The sequence below is a fragment of the Rutilus rutilus genome (assembly GCF_951802725.1).
Source record: "Rutilus rutilus genome assembly, chromosome: 4".
NCBI classification, from domain to species: domain Eukaryota; kingdom Metazoa; phylum Chordata; class Actinopteri; order Cypriniformes; family Leuciscidae; genus Rutilus; species Rutilus rutilus.
In genome coordinates this window covers 19,782,728-19,804,765 of record NC_140212.1, presented here as the reverse complement: position 1 = coordinate 19,804,765, position 22,038 = coordinate 19,782,728, and the positions used below count along the sequence as shown (strand labels likewise).

At 37.1% G+C, this 22,038-nt stretch overlaps 1 protein-coding gene across 1 annotated transcript; it reads left to right on the top strand.

The window, feature by feature from the left end:
• The first annotated feature begins 148 nt into the window (after positions 1–148).
• LOC311288827 (sodium- and chloride-dependent GABA transporter 2-like) lies at positions 149–21,765 on the top strand. The gene is made up of 16 exons (XM_084406419.1): positions 149–210; positions 512–733; positions 2,761–2,895; positions 3,421–3,561; positions 4,796–4,904; positions 5,659–5,721; positions 6,470–6,599; positions 8,273–8,407; positions 14,528–14,631; positions 14,731–14,855; positions 15,457–15,569; positions 15,669–15,800; positions 15,963–16,065; positions 16,680–16,780; positions 17,302–17,448; positions 21,101–21,765. The coding sequence occupies exons 2-16, from the start codon at positions 535–537 to the stop codon at positions 21,260–21,262; spliced, it is 1,899 nt and encodes a 632-aa protein (XP_084262545.1). The 5' UTR covers positions 149–210; positions 512–534; the 3' UTR covers positions 21,263–21,765.
• Positions 21,766–22,038: the final 273 nt, after the last annotated feature.

The window sequence follows — 22,038 nt, the reverse complement described above, 5'->3', positions numbered from 1 at the left end:
TATCTATCTATCTATCTATCCGTCCGTCCGTTTATTGATAGACATTGCACAGTATTTTGGCAAGAAGCGTGTTTTCATATGGCTTGTGCACCCCTGACCAATTGCGTCCCGCCCTCTCCCACTTCTTTATCGCGTGCATAACTCAAGAATACTGAACTCTCCATTGACGTTCTGTGTGCATGTCTGATAGGGAGCTGTTCACAAACTTTGGTAAGTTCAAGGACTTTTTTTTTATTGTCCGGATTTTTAATTATTATTAATTTAAAACTGTTTATGATATGTATCATTTCTCTTTGTAGAGTGAGATTTATTTAATAATTCCATGTAAACATTCCTTCACTGTTTGTCCATTTCCTGACAAACGGTTTGTAGGTACAAAATAAAAAATGAAATGTAAGAATTTAAGCATCTATGATTCATTAGTAAAAAAAACAGAATCCTTTGCAAAAACTCACTTTTCTGCATGCTGATGGACTTTTAATATACCTTGTAATAAACTGAATGCTCACAGAGAGATAAATATAGAAAAGGTCCATGGAGGAGACTAGAGACGGAGGCATTGCTGATGGGGAAGCTATGGAGCCTGAGGCTCAGAAAGGGGGTGCAGAAAGCAGACCCCAGGCCAGGGAGACATGGGCCAACAAGACTGAGTTCCTGCTGTCCGTGGCTGGAGAGATTATCGGCCTGGAGAACGTGGTGCGCTTCCCTTACCTGTGCTACAAAAATGGAGGCGGTAAGAGAAAGTTTGTGTGAGAGAGAAGGTTGGAAATTAGGGCTGTTGAAAAAGTGCATGATAGAAATAAAGAAATAAAAAAAGAGGCATTAAGCCTGCAGCGTTTTGATCCTCTGCACCATGACATGGATTTGACCTTAAATTCCAGCAGAAGCCCATGCTTTATAACATAATCAATAGAGCTCTGTGTTCTTCAGCAATGCTCAGAACTAATTTTTGTTACACATCATTGACTGTTTCCCCGAGCACATTCTGATACGACCATTTTTTGCTTTTTATTGGGGCTTGCTAACAAAACATCACTCTTACCATTGAATTTTATACAAATCCCTAACTCAATAAATTAACAAACATTGTGCTACGAATGTTATTATACTTCTATTTTCATACTTATATTTTAGCCACCTACTGTAGATTGCAGCTCTGCACACTCTGGGCTTCTCTCAACTAAAACTAAACCAAATTTAACACACACACATTAATACTATCTTATTAATAAAAATGAAAAAAAAGTATAGGCACAAGTTATATTTGTTAAAAAACGGAATCCTTTAGATTAAAATTGTATTACCTATTTTTTTTAGTATTATTAAAATAGGGGTTTTATGCTTTAGTTAATTTTGTTTGTGTATTTGTTTTTAGAATTATCATTATAGGATATAGCATGTTTTTGAGTTAATATATTATAGGGTATAGAATGCTTTAGTGAAAGTTTTTGTTTTATTAATGTAGTAAGGTAGATAGATTGATGTTGTCTGTGTGCGAGGATTGAATGTGGTTGCTGCTCTTAAAGGGATACTCCACTTTTTTCGGAAATAAGCCCATTTTACATCTCCCCCAGAGTTAAACAGATGAGTTTTACCGTTTTAGAATCCATTCAGCCGAACTCCGGGTCTGACGGTACCACATTTAGCATAGCTTAGCACAGATCAGGCTTATCACATCACTTAGCAGGCGTAATGATATGACGCAGCGCCTGAAAATAGGTCTAATAGGTTAGACAAACTCAGTCCCGGTCACGTTGGAAGAAGTTACCGAGCTGGGGACTATTTTCAGGCGCTGCGTCATATCATTACGCCTGCTGCACTCATGGTACAGCCGCACAGTTCCTTGATTATTACGCCGGAATGAGAGTAGTTCCTAGCCATATAGGCTTAGAAAATCGCAACTTTTCATTTTCCGTCGATCTTAGTACACGGTTTAACTACTGAAGAGTCAAGTTTTAAATAGGAAAAATATTGAAACTCTTTGGTCATTTTGAAAGAAATGCTACTGGACTCATCAGAATCAATGATCTGTGCTAAGCTATGCTAAAAGTGGTACCGTCAGACCCGGAGTTCGGCTGAATGGATTCTAAAACGGTAAAACTCAACTGTTTAACTCTGGGGGAGATGTAAAATGAGCATATTTCCGAAAAAAGTGGAGTATCCCTTTAAGGATTAAGTATCTACAGTATATATCTATTAAATGGTTCTTAAGGTCTTGAGAAACAAATTATGTTAAAGTTATGCGTTTTTTACCATTTACCCTTAAAGGTTGTATCAGTGATTTCAGGCCCCAATTTTTTTTTATCACATTCATCTAATCTTTCCTAACGATCCGCTAGCTGCCCGCCCCATAAGCATGCCGTCAAAAAACGCGTCTCTGTAGGCAGCCTAGGCTCTGAGATCTGCACACAAAAACAATTGGTTTCACCAACCACTCAAAACCAAAACAAATAGTGTTCCGACCAATCACAGACAGGGGGTGGGTGTTGTGAGGTTTTGTGCTCGTGCACGGCTGCACTCGAAGTCGGAGCTGAAGAAGAAGCTGGCTCAAAACCTGAAATCTGGGCCTGAAATCACTGATACAACCTTTAAGCTCCTTTTTCACATGTGATCCAGAGAAGCTACAGTATGGGGAGCATGGTTTATTTAATGATGTGTTATTGGGATGTTCTGTTACAACCCTTAAAGATAACGGCAACTGGCAACAAGACTTTTGAGCCTATATAAGGTAAATAACTAACTCATTTTTGGTCTCTCCAGGTGTTTTCTTCATTCCTTATTTCATCTTTCTCTTCTTTTGTGGACTCCCAATATTTTTCCTTGAGACAGCGTTAGGTCAATACACCAGTGAAGGGGGCATCACTGCTTGGAGAAAAATCTGCCCCATGTTTGAAGGTGACTTATGCTTTCATAAATTGATCTATTCTACACAATAAAGTCCATGGGCCCTATCATACACCCAGTGCAATGCAGCGCCAGGCGTGACGCAAGTGTGTTTTGCTAGTTTCAGCCCGACGCAGTTATCATTTTCATGTCCTGCGCCATGTTGTTTAAATAGAAAATGCGATGTAAATAGCGAATCCGCCATGGCGCGAGCACAACTGGCTTTTAAAGGGAATGGGAAATTACACTCTGATTGGTTTATTGCACGCTACGCCCAAAACACACCCATTACTCATTAAGAGAATAGGGACAACCCTTTTAGACCATGCGCCGGAAGCGGCGACCATTTTTCCCGTCGTTAAACTAGCAAAAGTGGATTCGGACACGACCTAAGTGCACTTGAGCCGTGCGCTTTAGACCATGCGCTTAGATCCTTAAAATAAGGCCCCATGTCTTTAATTGCTGTAATTTATGGTGATGACTGATTATTATTTTGCACATGTGGATTTTCTCACACAAACTAGTTTTTGTTCACAGGCATAGGTGTTGCGTCCCAAGTTATAGTGATTTATCTAAATATATATTACATTGTGATCCTGGCCTGGGCTCTGTTTTATCTATTCAACTGTTTCTGGAGTACTCTACCTTGGACTTCCTGTGACAACTATTGGAACACAGGTGTGTTATGTAATGCATTTCTAAACTTTATTAATACGGGCTTAGGACACTGAATCTTAAGACACTTAAGTTGGGTCAAGCCGTCTCAGACTTGCCCAATGGCACAAACATTGTAGCTCTCAATACAGCAATATCAACAACTGATTTTTGCTTAGGCAAGCATGACTGCTATTGATCATGCTGCAAAACTTTTGGTCTGTATACGTTCCGCACTGTTTGTGCTGACATGAAAGAGACATTTGTTGAGGAAAATTAGCACTTTTCTAAATAATCAGACTTGTGGTTTTCTATGAAAGAAATGTAAAATAGTTAATTGTGAGAACGTTCTAAATGATAAAAAATAAAATCTGATTGCAAGGTAAAAAGTTATGGTTAATGTATAAAGATGCAATCATGGAAAATAAATGTGCAATTATGAGATAATAAGTCACACTGTAAGATATAAAGTTTTAATTACAAGAAATAAAATCACAATAATGAGAAATAATGTTGCAATTACGGGAAACAAAGTCATTGTTACAATAAATAAAATCACAATCATGAGAAAGTAAATTACTTGAAATGAAGTTGTAATTGTGAGATAAAATAATAATAATTGCAATTACAAAAGACGAGTCTCAATGAGAAATAGTCACATAAGAAATAGCCACAATTTCGAGAAGCAAAGTTGCAAATGTAAGACATATAGTCACATTTACAAGAAATAAAATCGCAATGAGTAATAAAGTTGCTATTATGAGAAATACATTTGCCTTTGAGATATAAAGTCACAGTTACAATAAATAAAGTTACAATTACAAGAACTAAGGTTGCAATTATAAAAAAAAAAAATTGAAATATGAAGTCACATTGTTATAGAATTGCAGTTGTGATATGTGACGTCACATTACAAAAAATAAGTCACAATTATGAGAATTAATGTTGTAATTACAATAAAGTCACAATTGAGAGAAAATATAAATTACATAAAACAAAGTTGTGAGATAAAAAGTTGCAATTACAAAAAGAAATAGTCTCAACGAGAAATAGTCACAATTTGTAAAGTTGAAATATAAGACATATAGTTACAATTACAAAAAATAGTCACAGTCACAAGAAATAAAGTTACAATTCTGAGACAAAGGTACAAGAACCTTAGATGAAATTTTCATGAAATAAAGTCACAATTACGTAATGCAGATTTTCATCACCATTTCAATTTTGAGTTCACTTTGATCTCCCATTTTATCAACAGTGTACTGCCAAAATATAAGTGCTACATACACAGGTGTGCACAGACCTGATGCTGACTGGTCTTTCCTGTACAATGAGACGTATAGATTTGGTGACAACTACAGCATGAGGTAACCTCACTTAACAACAGAGTACAAAATAAAAACCAACGCTATCTCACAACCAATTCGTACAAATTTGTGCGATTTGTTTACACCCCAGGTTAGGGTAGGTTTGGGGGCAGGGTCAGGGGTAGATTATTGGTACGAATTCATACGAATTGGGCAACTAGTAAAATATGTACGATTTAGCAAAAATCGTACGAATTCGTACGAGTGAGCCTCGTAAAATTCGTACGAATTGCTGTGAGATCGGGTTGATAAAAACACGTGCACTGTCTGTGGTTCTCCCAGATGTTTACATGGTCATGGAAGATGTTCTTTGAGTTCAGGCTTTAGATGATTACAAACACACTTGTAGGAAAAGTTCCCTAAACAAAGTCCCTTTTGTAATGCATTTAGAAAGAATTATTTATTCTTTGTTTGGACTTACATAACAGGAAAATGAAAAGAACCCACATATAGATGCAGGTGTATTTGAATATGGCCTAGGGAGTTAACATTTCACTGAAATCCAATATTGTATGTTCTATACTTGATAATATATAGCTCTTTGTGTTTTTCTGTGAATGTGCTGATTAAAGAAAGTAGCTTTAAACATTATTTGGAGACCAACTAGACCATCTTATACCAGCTAAGAACAGAAAACCAAATTTTCTTTTTCTTTTTTTTTTAATAGAAAGAGATTTTAGTGTAGATAACTTATTATAATTCAGCATTGAAAGGCTTTGGTGAACTCACTCTCTTTTTGTCTTTCTTTCATCAGTTTCCAAAATGAATCAGAATGGCCAACTTTTACAGTGACCTCCTCCGAACAAGAGTACTGGTTGTAAGATACATAATTTCCTAAACATATCAAATACTGTACACATATTTCTTTGGTTCTCAGCAAGCTAAATCTATCTTCTGGATTTATGCATGTAAACATTTATTGATTAAATTAAAATCCTACATTTATAGTGCATAATAATATACTACATATTTATTGTAATGATATAGTATATAAGGAGGAATCTGCACATTTCCCATTTTAACTATGTTGAACTTGCTTTAGTGTAAGTCAGCTACTTTAGAAACTTTGGTAATGTCAGAAAATTCACATAATTTAGTGTTAGTTCTCTCCCAAGCCCTGGACTATGAGTGAGATAACCCCTACCCTTATAAAGGGTGGGAGAAAATGAAAACATCCAACATCTGTGAGACAAAGACCTTTAAAGTTTCACCATGCAGGGGAATTGAGAAATCTGGGCTGAAGAACTGAGCCAGAGAACATGATGAAAACAACGTGTTTATAGTTTGTGCAGTTTCCTAAACTAACCCCCACAAAACTAAATCATGGAAAAAATAAATCTGTATCTAGCATATAAATCTAAAACTTTGAGTTCTGACATGCATGGAAGTAAAATGAAAATGTGTTTTTCATAATATATATATATTGATTGTGTGTGTGTGTGTGTGTGTGTGTGTGTGTGTGTGTGTGTGTGTGTGTGTGTGTGTGTGTGTGTGTGTGTGTGTGTGTGTGTGTGTGTGTGTGTGTGCGTGTGTGTCTGTATGTCTGTGTGTCTGTGTTCCCTCAGCCATCGTATGTTGCGGGGGACAAACAGCGGTGGTCTGGGGAGCGTAAATGCTGATCTTTCCATGTGTCTTCTGTTGGCTTGGGTCATCTCTTATTTCTGCATCTTTAAAGGAGTGAAGACCATAGGCAAGGTCAGCTGATGCTCATGCGTGTACAACTGTTTGCTAATGAAATAATCACGAGAAAACAATGCAATATTTTGTACTCATCATAAACAAAAACTAGCTATGAAAACCCATAGACTTACATTGAAGGAGCTGAGACCAAATAGTACGTAGCATGCTAACAGTCATTCAAAACATTTTAGCAACATCATAGTAACCACTCAAACCACCCAGCAATGTACTATCAAACTAAAAACAGCCCAGAACACCTCAACAACCGCATAGAAATACCATAGAAACCTTTCAGAACAATCTGCAGTAGTAGCATGCTAAAACAAAACACCTTAGCAAACAACTAGCAACCACCAAATATCTTAGCGAGCACATACTATAGCAACATTCTAGATAGCAAATGTACTGTATGTGACATTCCAAGATGTCTGTTAAAGAGTGCGCTTCATCTGAAAAGCCTCTGTTGTGGACAAACATCTGATAAAATAAATAAATAAATCGCAAGTAGGCTGCTTTACAAAATTTTTTAAAGGAGAACTCCGGTCAATTTTAACATTGAGCTAATTTTTTTGTACATTTGGAGTGCTGTCAGTACAGAGAACAACGACAAAAATCGGTGTTGCCTACACCGTGTTATCCTCTTTTTAAAATTTGCACCCTGTTGACTTCAATGGGGCAAGTTTTAAACCTGCTTTTAGCCTCTTAACATCCTTGATGTGTCATTACAAGTGCACAGGTCATGTAAGTGATTCCTTCGGAGTGAACGCGGGTGAATCTAACTGCAGTAGATGTGAAAGATATGAATAAAAATGATGTTTATTCAGCCAGCGCAAATACCTGTATTTACATCCTGTTTTCGGTTGAAGTCCACAGTAGTCGATTGTCGAGTTCACGCGCGTGATCATAGGTACTAAACCAATGCGCGTGAACTCGACAATCGACTACTTTGGACTTCGACCGAAAACAGGATGTAAACACAGGTATGTGCGCTGGCTGAATAAACATTTTTTATATATTTCTTTCACATCTACTGCAGTCAGATTCACCCGCATTCACTCAGAAGGAATCACTCACATGACCTGTGCACTTGTAATGACACATCAAGGATGTTAAGAGGCTAAAAGCAGGTTTAAAACTTGCCCCATTGAAGTCAACAGGGTGCAAATTTTAAAAAGAGGATAACACGGTGTAGGCAACACCGATTTTTGTCGTTGTTCTCTGTACTGACAGCACTCCAAATGTACAAAAAAATTAGCTCAATGTTAAAATTGACCGGAGTTCTCCTTTAAAATTGGCCGTAGTTCTCCTTTAAATCATACATTTTCTAAATTACAAATAACATGAGAGGAAATGTTTTAGAGATGAGCAAATGCTCTGAAAAATTCATTTGCCAAATAAAACATGCCTCTGCAATGTTGGTCTGCTATCAGGGATGCTAAGCCACTAAATATACCTTAGAAATGGCAAAGTAATGACAACCACCCACAAATGCAGTGTCAATCTGTTGCTGTGCGACATAACGCAACAACGGTCAGGCCAAGTGTAGACACGGTGTTATCATCATAGCTGATCTTTTTATGTATGTACCTGTAACACTGCAGAAAGATCACTAGAAGATCATAAAATGGGACTTGAGTATTTTATTAAAGTCTCTTAATTATTGTGATACGTGTGTCAATGTTTCACAGGTTGTGTACTTCACTGCTACGTTCCCCTACTTAATGCTGTTCATCCTTTGCATCAGAGGAGTGACTCTGCCAGGGGCTGCAACTGGGATTTCATATTACCTGTATCCTGACATCAGTAAACTCTCCAGTCCTGATGTAAGTGGAACACAATTCCTGCATCCCAATCCACATGCTATCCACCCTAAATAGTGTCCGAGATTAGAATTAGTATGTCACAAATCATGGTATGTTGAAATGAGTATCCCAAAGATACCCAGATGGTTTTCGAAGTGCAGATCCATGCACACTCGAATGCAGGACTAGGCAACTCTGGCCCTCAAAATCAATGTCCTGCAGGGTTTGCCTAATCAAACTCACCTGTCTGTAGCTTTCTAGGGCTGCGTTCCAGTCCAAAATTGTCACGCCCTTCACTCGCTAACTTCCCTCCGTCTCGTTCACTCGGATGTGAATTGGAACGTGCTAAGCCCTTGATCACTTAGAATCCACTATGGGGTTGATTTATTTATTATTTTTTTCCCCTTACGAAATTGTTTCATGCAGCATTCTATATGTATATAGGTGTGTTTGAGTTGTTGTTGTTGTTTTTTTAAATAATTAATATATCATAGAGTTGTTTGTGGTGGGGTAAATTAAACGCAATATGCGTTGACGTCACAATCATGTTGCATTGTGGTATATGGAGCTGCCTGAAGTGTACATATGAAGTAGACTCGCTCCCTCGTTCAAAATCGATATAAGAGCGATATAAACTTCCCTCATCCACTTCACGAAGTGGAACGCACTTCAAAATGGTGGCAGGGATTCCCCCGAGGGGAAGTGCTTAGGGAACTTCGCAAGTGCGTGTCTAAAAGTTGACTGGAATGCAGCCTAGGAATCCTGAAGAACTTGATTAGCTTGTTCAGGTGTGTTTTATTAGGGTTGGAGCTAAACTGATTTTGAGGGCCAGAGTTACCATCTCAAATCCAAGAGCATATTTTCATGGTCTTGGTCTTGTCATGGACTCGGAAGCAACACTGTGGTTACATTTTGTAGTTTATGCAGACGTGCGTATATAATCTGCTCTGTGCTATTGTGTCTCTAGATGGGACCACACTGTTTGTGTACTGCAGAGGTTCCTGTAACATTCATTCAGTTCATTCCCTACCACATGAAAGCATATTTGCACTCTTTGAATTATTCAGACCCTCTTCTGGTCTCGGTCTTGAGCGAGCTGGTCTCAACTTCAGCACTGAGAGAAACATTTGGCCATTAACTGTTAAATGCATCATTATGCAAAATAAACTGGAACAATTCTCTGCATGAAAGACCCACATTTTCATATTTGGTTGGAAGAAATTAAGTAGTGTAAATGAAATGAGGAGTCTGTATGAGGATTTTAACTGTGACAAGTTGACTGACAGCCTGGATGGACGCTATACGACAAAGTAGTTCCAATTTTATGACGTTTAGTATGTCCCAAAATTTGTCTACTCTTGCCTTCTCTTCTGCTACACACAATTACAATGCTCATTGGAAAAGTGTGGCTGTGGCGGCATTTCTGCAAAATGATATTACGTTGGTTCTTGTACATTTCACTTCTCTTTAAAAGTGGTGCTAAATTGCTTTCAATTTAACAAGTTCTTTTGCTTCACAAAAAAATGTATACATTTATATACAATTTATATACACTTGCCGAGTTTAGCTCCAATCCGAATTAAACACACCTGAACCAGCTAATCAAGGTCTTCAGGATTACAAGGAAGTTCCAGGCAGGTGTTTTTGGAGCTGGTTGGAGCTAAACTCTGCAGGAAAGTGGCCCTATTGGAGTGGAGTTTGATACATGATTGAAGGTATAGAGTAAGTAGGGAAAATTGGAAATAGCAAATGTGTGGTTCTGGGTAGAATATGTCATGGGTACTCATTACTGTTCCTGGAAATCTCCCTTCGGTTAATTTTTTTTTCCGATGGTCCACTTTAGACATTCCACTTACTAATTAACTTTGCATCTACATGTCATCTAACTTGCACTAGAGTATTAGTAGACTGTTAAGTTAGGTTAGGTGTTATGGATCGGGATGACGTTGTTGAAAAGTTACATATAGTCAGTAGAATGTTGGGGGAGTATCAAAATAAAGTCTTAGCAAATATTAAGTAGACAGTCTACTACTCTAATGAGAATTAGGGGCTGTTTACACGACACAGCTTTCAACTAAAAACGGAAAACTTTTTATGTGTTTTGGCCATTCGTTTTGCATGACAACAGCATTTTGGGTGCCTGAAAACTCATTTTGAAAGTTCTGAAAATGTGTTTCAAAGTGCAAGTTTTTGAAAATGGTCTCTGTGTAAACAACAAAAACGTGAATCTCTGAAGACGATGACGTCATGCACATGTGTATTACGTGTTAAGTCTGTAGTGTTTCATCGCCATCTAATGGCCGGGCAGCAGAATACAGCGTTTTTAGTCATTTTCGCGAATCCGTGTGAATGGGGATCGTTTTGATAATGGTGTCATCTGTACGCGGAAAACTCAAAGCAAATACTTCTCCGTTTTAAATTGAAATAAAGTGTTACCCTGGGTGTGTCTCAATCAGCTCCCCAGTTCAGTAGTCAGGGTACTGATCAGAGAGCCTGCCATTTTATGGGCTGTCTCAATCTTAAAATCCTAACAGTGCACTGAAACGTTTGCTCCCTAAAAAGTCCCACAGTGCACCTTGAAAACCAGGGAGCATCAATGCTCATTATGTTTCCTTAATAGAAGTTCTGAAACACGAAACAAATCACGTGAAAAGTGTATTCTGATGTCAGGAAGTTTCTTGGATGAGTTTGTATAAGTACATTGAACAAAATTATAAATGTAACACTTTTGTTTTTGCCCCCATTTTTCATGAGCTGAACTGATCTAAGACTTTTTCTATGTACACAAAAGGTCTATTTCTGTCAAATATTGTTCACAAATCTGTCTTAATCTGTGTTAGTGAGCACTTCTCCTTTGCCGAGATAGTTCATTCACCTCACAGGTGTGGCATATCAAGATGCTGATTAGAGACAGCATGATTATTGCACAGGTGTGCCTTAGGCTGGCCACAATAAAAGGCCACTCGAAAATGTGCCTCTCAAAAATGATCTCTCGACTACTTGACTAGTCTATGCAAGCCCTACCTACAACCCATATTTACTTCTGCAATGTGCTGATATAAGAATGAAACTGTATACATAAGAAGAACAAGGTTTTTATTTTTTATTTTTATTTTTTTAATTAAGTAAATTTACCAGCTGTGAAACTATGGATGGGAGAAGGGGTTGAAAAATGTAATTGACAAAAGGGAAAGTTCACATCACTTTCACATCAAAGATCATAATGGGCTTACCCTAACCTTATCCTGACCCTAACCCAGTGGTTCTCAATTCCAGTCCTCGGGACCCCTTGCTCTGCACATTTTGTATGTCTCTCTTATCTGACACACTCAGTTCAGTTCATGGAGTCTCTCCTAATGAGCTGATGATCTGGTTCAGGTGTGTTAAATAAGGGAGACATACAAAATGTGCAGAGAAGCGGGTCCCGAGGACTGGAATTGAGAACCACTGCCCTAACCCAAGGCAGGACTGTGCAAGGCAAACAGGATCAGGCAGTGCAAGACAGGACTTGAGTGGCACATTCAAAGATGAACTGGCACACAATGAGACCAGAGCACATGGAGAATAAGCGAATGCTCACAGAACCAAAACCAAATTAGACTGAAGTACAGGAATCCGAACCCCATGCACAGCCTGAGTGAACTCAGAACCGCAGGCTCACCATGACAAGACAATAGGAGTGTCAGTGTCACCAAACCAAGAATAAACAGACAGAAGTGACAGAACCCTGACACCAAATACCAACAAAAAAAACCACAAGTGAAATTTTATAGTTGGATTTGTCATAAGCTGTCATGTGCCTTTCAGTACACTTTCAGTACACATGGAACAGTACACTTTTATGTTGACTTGTAAGTATATATTCTGTTTCTTTGATGTAGCATGTGTAGAAAGGTCCAAATGTGTAAATCTGGCTCATGAGGGTGGTTTGGTTGGATCCAAATCCATGTAATTGATTCCATGAAAATGACCTATTAATGGTCTTAAGAAGTTGTTGACTGTGATGATTTTGTAATGGTTTCAGACTGGGAGGTTTGTTTCTGTGATCCTCAGGCATAGCTGCTATCACTGGAAGGGAAAACAGATGTGCATGGAGACCAAAATATGCATATCTCTTATAAAGATATAAAATATCTTTTGTTTTTGGAAAGTATCTACAGTAGGAATTCTTTTCACAATGCAAGTGACAACATTCTCATTATAAATAGTTATTATCTTAGAGAGGGATTTTCTTCGCTTTTACCGCAAACAAAATAAAGTTTGATGAGAAAATGAAGCACAAAGGCGATGGAATGCATGGGAGGTGTGCTTTTGGTTTTGGAGGGGAGCCATGGTTGTCCCGTGGGGTTTGTTCTGGATATGCATTACAGTAGGGAAGTTTGTTGTATTCAACAAGGCATCTGAAAAAATAAGGTTGGGAAGAAGCAGATAACAAATCTTCGATTCTGGGTTATGTATCAGTCAAATTGTTGTTTTAGGGTGTCCTCCGTTCAGTATTCCTCCTGCCACTCACAACAGTTGTGCCTGATGGACATCGGAAATGAAGAAGCAGAGTTCATACTAGTTTCTGAGTCTAATATGAATATATGTTTATGCTATTTGATGTTTTAGCAGATGGGCATAAAATATTATTTTGGGAATAGGAATAGAATTAGAACACACACACACACACGTTGCATTTTCATGTTTTATGGGGACTTTCCATAGACAGTGCAGAATAATAAAACTGAGGCAGACCAAGGGCTTAAATACGCAAAGGAAGATTATTAACAGAACAGGGAACAGGTGAGACAGTAAACAGAAACCATGACAACTAATAATTAACTAGAAAAGAGACAAAGAAAACCATGACTAGAAATTAAACAGAATAGCACAATGAATGAATGACTGTGACAATGGTAAGAATAAGAACACTTTATTTCACAGTGTCTTTGTTACAGGTTACATGCTAACCAAATTATGCATAATTGCATGCAACTAACCATAATCCTAACCCTACAGTAAGTACATGTTATTAACGTATATTACTAAGCACTTAAATGTATTATTACACGGTAACAAGGATACCTTAAAATAAAGTTTAACCAAGAATATTTTGTAGAAGATCTTTTTTTTTCACAAATTATTATAATTAACAACAACACCTTTGACCCAGTACACACATTTAGCAATTGTACTCACTAAAAGAGTTCAGCGGTTTTTAGAACGGAGTGCCACTTCAAAGCATTGTTTTGGAAGAAGATCGGGATACACTAGAATCACAGCCAGATTTCAGAGTTTACCTTCGAAATCACAATCTCCCCCCTGTTTGGGACCTCAATGAGAACACAATAAGCTTAAAGGAGGCAATAAAAAAGATGTCTTCCTATGAAACTTCATCGATATGTGTTGCTGTAAAACATTATAATGTTAAAATGAATGATTAGTTGAAAACTATTGAATATTTAGCAATATTTGTTTTATTTTTGTTCTGTTGATTTATTTTCTTTCTTTTGTCCCCCTTGACTCATCAGAGACAATGTGCTCAAACAGGAAGTGTGCATAAATATATAGGCCGATAGGGTATCATGTATATACAATCTTGGAAAAGTTAATAAACACTTGCTTTACGAAACCGAATTGAAGGATGTCAACCCTGTAACCCTGCTTATTGTAACCAGATGTGCAGCAGACTAGAGGCCCAATATAGGAGTGCCTTGCTCAAACTGGTACAAACAAAACGGTCTACAGTAAATATCTGATGTGAATCTTAGAAAGAAATGCCTGGGGCAAATTTCACTCCAAAATCTAAATTAAAAACAATAAAATATATTTTGCATACATCAAATTAAGCCTATTTATCAAGTACACCCCCCGCCCTCCACATTCTCATTCTTATAATGCAAAAAAGGAACAAAAAAATATAATTCCAATTATCAAAAATCAATGAATGGGAAAATGGAAAAAAATGTATCAGGAAAAATGAATATCCTGATCCCAAACATACCCTAACAATACTACCGCAATGGTATATTTTTTCTTTGTATTATAATGTGTGTGTGTGTGTGTGTGTTTTTCAGTTTTTTTTTTTTATTTCAATTTTTTCAGTGTTAAAACTGCAAGATTTGCTCTTACATACATTCTTCATCTCTTTTTCTGCAGGTATGGTGTGATGCAGGCACTCAGGTGTTTTTCTCATATGCCATGTGTCAAGGAGTCCTCACAGCACTGGGCAGTTATAACAAATACAACAATAACTGTTACAAGTCAGTAACCTCCTGCATTAATGTTCAGCACCCCACCCATTTCACTCTCTGATTCATAAAACAGTCATCATTTATCAATGTATATTCTATGTTCCACAGGGACTGTATAGCACTCTGTTTTCTGAATAGCGGCACTAGCATCTTTGCTGGGTTTGTGGTCTTTTCTATTCTGGGGTTCATGGCCCATCAGCTAGGTCTACCCATGGAAGACGTAGTATCATCAGGTATACACTGCATTACCCTAGTAAAAAAAAACAAAAAAACCCCCACCGAAATCTACTTAAAATACATTTATTCCATACTAAGTATACTTCAAAACTATTAACATATTTATTGACATATCACTTACGACTTACTTAATATATATATAAATGTGTGTGTGTGTGTGTGTGTGTGTGTGTGTGTGTGTGTGTGTGTGTGTGTGTGTGTGTGTGTGTGTGTGTGTGTGTGTGTGTGTGTGTAAATGGAATTAATGAATCTAATAAAAAAAATAAAAAAAACCTGCACAAATCCCAGATCGGAACCTCACTGAACACTTTTGGGATGAATTGGAAATCCAATTGCGAGCCAGACCCTGTAGTGTATTATGGTCTCTTGCTATGTTGGTGATGACCACAAGAGAGCATCTCAGACCAACACTTGTAGCTTGCATAGTCTGAATGTTATTTGGACACAAAATATGTATGTAATTCATAAATAAAATTAGATAAAAAAAAAAAAAAACACAAATGTGAAATATAATACAATTTGATTTTTAAAATTAAAACATGCATTAATAGTCAAAGTTATGATTTTTTTTATTTTATTATGATTCTTTTCTTGCAGGTGCTGAATTAACTTTCATAGCATATCCTCGAGCCCTCTCTCTGTTACCCGGACATCAGTTCTGGTCTGTTCTTTTCTTTCTTATGGTCCTCCTGCTGGGCCTTGACAGCCAGGTACAGTTATTCAACATCACTTATGCACATATAGTATATCATTTTTTTGACTTTAAGGTTGACCACAAGTGTAAAGTGTTATATTTATGTCTTTTAAAGTTTGTGCGTGTGGAGAGTTTAGCCACAGCTCTCATAGACCTGTTTCCTGGAGTTCTAAGGAAGCGGCGAAAGCTTTTGGTGTTGGGAATCGCCGTCATCTGCTTCTTACTAGGGCTGCCATTCATCACAAAGGTATAAAGAAGAAGAAGAAGATAGATAGATAGATAGATAGATAGATAGATAGATAGATAGATAGATAGATAGATAGATAGATAGATAGATAGATAGATAGATAGATAGATAGATAGATAGATAGATAGATATTCTCTAACTTTTATTTGTGCCATATTGTAGGGAGGAATCCATTTGGTCACTGTGATGAACACCTATGGCCTGAGTGGAATTAACTTGCTCTTTATCGCCTGCTTTGAAACGATTGTTGTCGCATGGGTCTATGGTAGGAGACATTAACACTTTCCTGTGAAATACCTATTTGACATAGGGTGCAATACTCTGTAAAGTATGAAAATCTTTGAACATTCTTATTGAACTACATCCTTCACAGTATATATCAAATACATCAAATTATAATGCACTATATAATTATTACTATGCAATTGCATTGTATTATGACTATTCATAATGTGTTACAATTGTTAGTGTTTATTGAACATTTACATATTCTTAAACAATTTTACAGAGTAGTTTAAGTTGAGTGAGTATATATTTTTAACACACACACACATGTTGGGTTTCCATGTTTAATAGGCACTTTCCATAGACATAATGATGCTTATCCTGTTCAAACTGTATATTCTATCCGCTAAACCTAACCCTACTCCTACCCTTAAACCTACCCATCACAGAAAACTTTCAACATTTTTACATTTTCAAAAAACATCACTTAGTATCATTTATAATGGACATTTGGTCCCCTTAACATGGGTTTAGAAGGACAACACACACACACACAAAACTAAAACTGTGTAATAACTGCAATAAGAAATACATTTTCGAAATGGGTGTAAAATAAACACGAAAAAAAATGTCACAAGAATGATTGGTTTGCAGGTGCAAACCGTTTCTACGACAACATTGAAGATATGATAGGATACGCACCATTCCCTGTGCTGAAGTACTGCTGGCTCTTCATTACCCCTCTCATCTGTGCCGTGAGTTCACATTTTGTCTCTAGCACTGTCTCACTCTTTGGTAACGTTTTTGGTTTATTGTCCCAAAATTGCATAGTTTTCTCATTATTTTACCATTGATTATTTCACGTGTCATTGTTTAAAGGTTTTTTTTTGTGAGGGGGGGGGGGGGGGTGTCTTCTGTCTCTTTTATTTGTATTGTTATTTTTTAACACACTTTTAAAACGACTAGTGGCAATCTATAACTACATACATTTAGATTTACTCATTTAGCTGACACTTTTATCCAAAGCTATTTTCAGAAAAAAAGAAAAAAAAAAGATTCATTGGTCATTTTGAGGCTGGTTTTGCAGAGCTCATGCAAGCTTTTCAAGGTCTTTAAGGTACATTAACTATATAGTATGTTCAGGAAGTTACATGTATTTAGTTTATAATATGCACATTCATATACAACATAGTTGATTAACCATTGTGAATTAAGTTCTTTATTGAATTCAGTATACGTTTTGAAATACAGGAATGTGTTTCTTTTTTGCCCTCAGTCTACCCTGCTGTATAGCCTGCTGGGTAGTAAATCTGTGTCTTCAGTTGATCAATTTGTGCCACACTGGAGTTACAAGCTTGCATCTCTACTCACAGTCATTCCTATGGTCTGCATCCCAATCTTCCTGTTCATCTCTTTAAGAAGGGTAAGAGAAAGCCATCAATCAATTCATTCATTCATTCATTCATCCTTTTCCGTGTATCTCATTTAATTCCATCTGTCGCAGCATCTGTTCTTTATTCTTAAGTACTGATACTGATTCATTCTCACTCCCAGCTCGTCACATATATGGATGCTAGGTTAGGACATCTTGATGTCACTTTTTAACGCATAGGGTACCCCTTTAACATCAATTTTCACTAAAATAGTCCAGTTTAAGTGAGCTTAGTGATGGTTCATTTCTTTTGTAAAATGTTAATTTTACTAAATGTAAATTTAGTTAATTTATCTATACAGCCGCTCTGGAGAAAACAGTTATGTCATAAGCCGCTTTCCAACCGGAGGAACCTTTTCACAGTTCCTAGAACTATTGGCTAAAGTACCCGGATGTCGGCGTGTTCGCACCGCAGGAACTAGGAACGATTTTAGTTCTAGGAACTCCATTTGGAGGAACTAATTTAGCTCCTACTTCAGAGTAGGGTCTAAACCAGCACTATAGGAACTACCCGTGACGTTAGTGTACGCTGATTGACCGAACACACGCGGAACACCAGCACCCGCCATTTTTAAAACAGCTAGAATGTAAACACACAGATTATCTAGCCTATATATTTACTCCAGAAACTAACTATACAAACATGGAAACCAGTGATAGATGGGTCTCTAAACCTTTATGCTGAAGAGAAAATCCAACGCAACTTTGAGGGGACCAAGCCAAACATGATTATGTTTATCTGCCCAGCTAGCAACACTGGACATCAACCACACGGCATAGGCTAATAACCTTTTTTTCATATACTGTGTACTTTCTATAACAGTTCTATCTAATAACAAATTACACAGTACTGTTAGACAGATCGCTAACTAATAAACACAGAGAATGCGAGCATTGTTTGCTCTGGCGTTCTCAGCGCCGCCAAAATCAAGGTCCGTCACGCCGTCAAAATAAAAGTCACCGCGCTTGCGCCACTCCCTTACCCCTCCTACCAGTTCCTATGGCCACTTGGCCAGTGCGAACGCAAACAGCAAAACTGAGTTTGGGGAAGAGTAGTTCTTAGAACTGTTTAGAAGTGGACAGTTCCTAGAACTAAGTTCCTGTAACTACTTGGTCGGAAAGCGGCTATTGTCCAGCTCAGTTCAGTTCTCATACAATTCACATTTCAATTTACACTTATTTCTATAGCGCTTTTCACAAAACATATCGTTTCAAAGCAGCGTTACAGAAAATGCATGTGTCTACAATTACAATTTAGAGTGATCTGTTATCAAAGGGTGACTATGTCCAAGTTATGCGTTTTAGAAATGTGCATATACAAATCACACAGTTTGCAATAATGTATTCATTTAAACAATGTACCTGTATTAATTTAAGGCTGAAACAATGAGCTCATTGAAGTGATGAATACATGTTTGTTAACAAATGAATATAGAAAAATGTAGCATTGGTGCATGTTGATTCATAGCTTGCTTCATCTGAAGTCTTCGCTGGGGTTGGCGCAGTCTCTTCACAGGTGTTGAGATCCAAACTGGAGCTGACATACTCTCTAGTTACCTCAGAATGGGCATCCCGAGATAAAACAGAAAAGCAAATGGAATATAATTAGCGTAGCTGCTGTTCATAACATTAAGCAAAGATAATCATGTGCATTTGATTTGCGATATCTGGAATATAAGGTTATGAGATGCATCTTTAATCTAGATTTAAACTGGGAGAGTAAGGCTGCGTCTCATTTCTCTGTCTTACCCCTTACTCTTACCCCTTCCCCTCGGTTTTGCGCGTTCATGTGAGGGGAAGTGGTGTCCCAATTCTCATTTTGAGAATTTTGTTCAAGCGGTTTTAATTGTAATGTTTTTGTTTTGAATCGCTAGTTAACCGCTAGCTAGCAGCTATGCGCTATTTGCCGTTTGCTAATGTTTTGCTTAGCTATGGTGTCGCCGGCGCCGCCGTTAAATACAATGAAACAATGTCTTTGACTGATGGCACACAAGCATGCAAAGATAAAGAGAGACCAGGCAATCGATATCACAACCCGAGACGACGGCATCTTCGTTTATTTATGTCAACGCGTATCGCCTCTGTTGACGTAGCAGCCAGCTAGCGGAAAGGGAAGATGACGCAAACGGTAATCGAGTGGTGTCTCATTTCTTAGAGAAACGTTCTTCCCCCTACCCCCCTTCACTCGGTATCGAGGGGCAAGGGGAAGACGCAGACAAAGGGATAGGGGAAGGGGAAGGGGTAAGACAGAGAAATGAGATTGGCCCTAAGTCTAAGCCCCGAACATTATCAGTAAGGCTATTCCAGAGTTTAGGAGCCAAATGTGAGATCGCTCTTAGATATCCTATGTACAACCAAAAGATCAGAGTTTTGTGACCTTAAAGAGTGTGATGGATTGTAGGGCGATAGAAGATGCCCAGAATATAGAAGAAGCTAAACCATTTAGGGCCTTATAGGTCAGTAGTAATATTTTGTAATTGATACGGAACTTAATAGGTAACCAGTGTAGAGATGATAAAATTGGTGTTATATGATCATATTTTCTTGACCTAGTAAGAACTCTAGCTACTTCATTTTGGACAAATTGTAGCTTGTTTATTGAGGATGCAGGACAACCAGCTAGTAATGCATTACAGTAATATAGTCTAGAGGTCATGAATGCATGAACTTAACTTTTCTGCATCAGAAACAGATAGCATGTTCCAGAGATTAGCAATGTTTCTGAGGTGGAAGAAGACTGTTTTTGTAATATATGAAATATGATTTTCAAAAAACAAGTTGCTGTCTAATATAACACCCAGGTCTTCAACTGTAGAGGATGAAGTTACAGGACACCCTTCTAAATGCAAATTGTATTCTAAGAGATTCTGTGTACAGGTTTTTGATCCAATAAGTAATACCTCAGTCTTATCTGAATAGAAGAACATGACAGGTCATTCAATATTTTATATCTTTTACACACTCTGTCAACTTGGATAATTTAAAGATTTCATCTGGTTGTGATGAGATGTATTATCGGCATATGAGTATTATCGGCATAACAGTGGAAACTAATTCCATGTTTTCTTATAATATTAACAAGTGGCAGCATATTGAAAATAGCAGAGGGCCTAACACAGATCCTTGCGGCACTCCATAATTTACTGACTTTATCTTAGGTATTTCCCTTTTAAAAAGGCAAAATAGTAACAGTCTGATAGGTACGATCTAAACCACCTTAATGCCTGTCCCTGAATACCAGAGTAATTCTGTAGTCGATCTAAGAGTATTGTATGATCTATAGTATCGAACGCAGCACTAAGATCAAGTAAAAGTAGTATTGAGAAACAGCCCTGGTCAGAAGCTAAAAGTAAGTCATTTGTAATTTTAACGAGCGTAGTTACTGCGTCTCATACGAGTACTTCATAAAGCCCAGAAAAATTGCGTTGTAATCCAAACGAGCCGTTCGTTGTAGTTCTTGGAAAGTGGATTCTGTTAAATAAAGTATCTCCCTTTGGAGTGGACTTTGAGCTTTAAAGACCTTGCAGATCTTTTTTATGCTCAAACAGCAACATTACACACTAGCTAAAGTTGAAAAAATAAAAAAAGCATAATAGTGCCCTTTTAAGGAAATTAATGTTCAATCTCCTTTCCATCTCCTCAGGGTCATGACATCATCACCCCCTCTGGTGGCCTGAAGCAGCTCCGACCAAACAGTCCACGCCTCACACTGTTTAATCGTGTAATCATTAAAGCGCAGAGATCTCGACACATCCAGGAAGATGGAGCAGAGAAAGCAAACACAGAACACACCAGTGGAGTTTGAGAAGGCAGAATGATGATTTTATTTACAGATAGGATTATATAAAAAGCCATAACATTTTATTCATATTAAATAATATTTTTGACTTTAATACAATTTGTTCATTTAAATATAAACTAGGTAAACTATCAAATTGTATTGCATAGATTTTTCATATGAAATATCACTCAGGATGTCAAATGAACAAAATTAGGTTCAGCTGAAAATTTGACTGTGATAATATGCATAATTATTGTATTGATGTTATAATTATTATTATTCAAGGTGATGTTTTTAGGAGAACTAGAACTGTTTCCATGAGTTCAAATTGAGGGTTACTGTAGCCAAGGCAATTTAAAACAATTAAATATATGTTTTGAGAAAGAAAACACTTATTCTGAAAAATAATGTTCAGCCTCAGTATTCAAGATTGGAGTGGAGATATTACCATAGTTTGGGGTTATATATTTATTGATATATTTCAAGTTTTAAAAATACCATTTTATGCAGTACAAAACTTTTTAGTTATTGGCAACTTTATATATGAAATTTTAAGTGACATTATTGCATGTTCATAGATTCTAGATATGTTAACTTATCTTGTTCTAATTTATCTGTTTACATTGTTATCTTGTTATATTTGTATATGCAATTTTCTCATTTGTCTCTGTCATTATATTGGTGACTGAAGCACTATAACATTTCATATACCATTTATATAAGTAATATAATATCTGACATATTAGAAATGTTTCCTTTAATTCAAATGTATTTCATCCTGTTACATTAAAACATATATA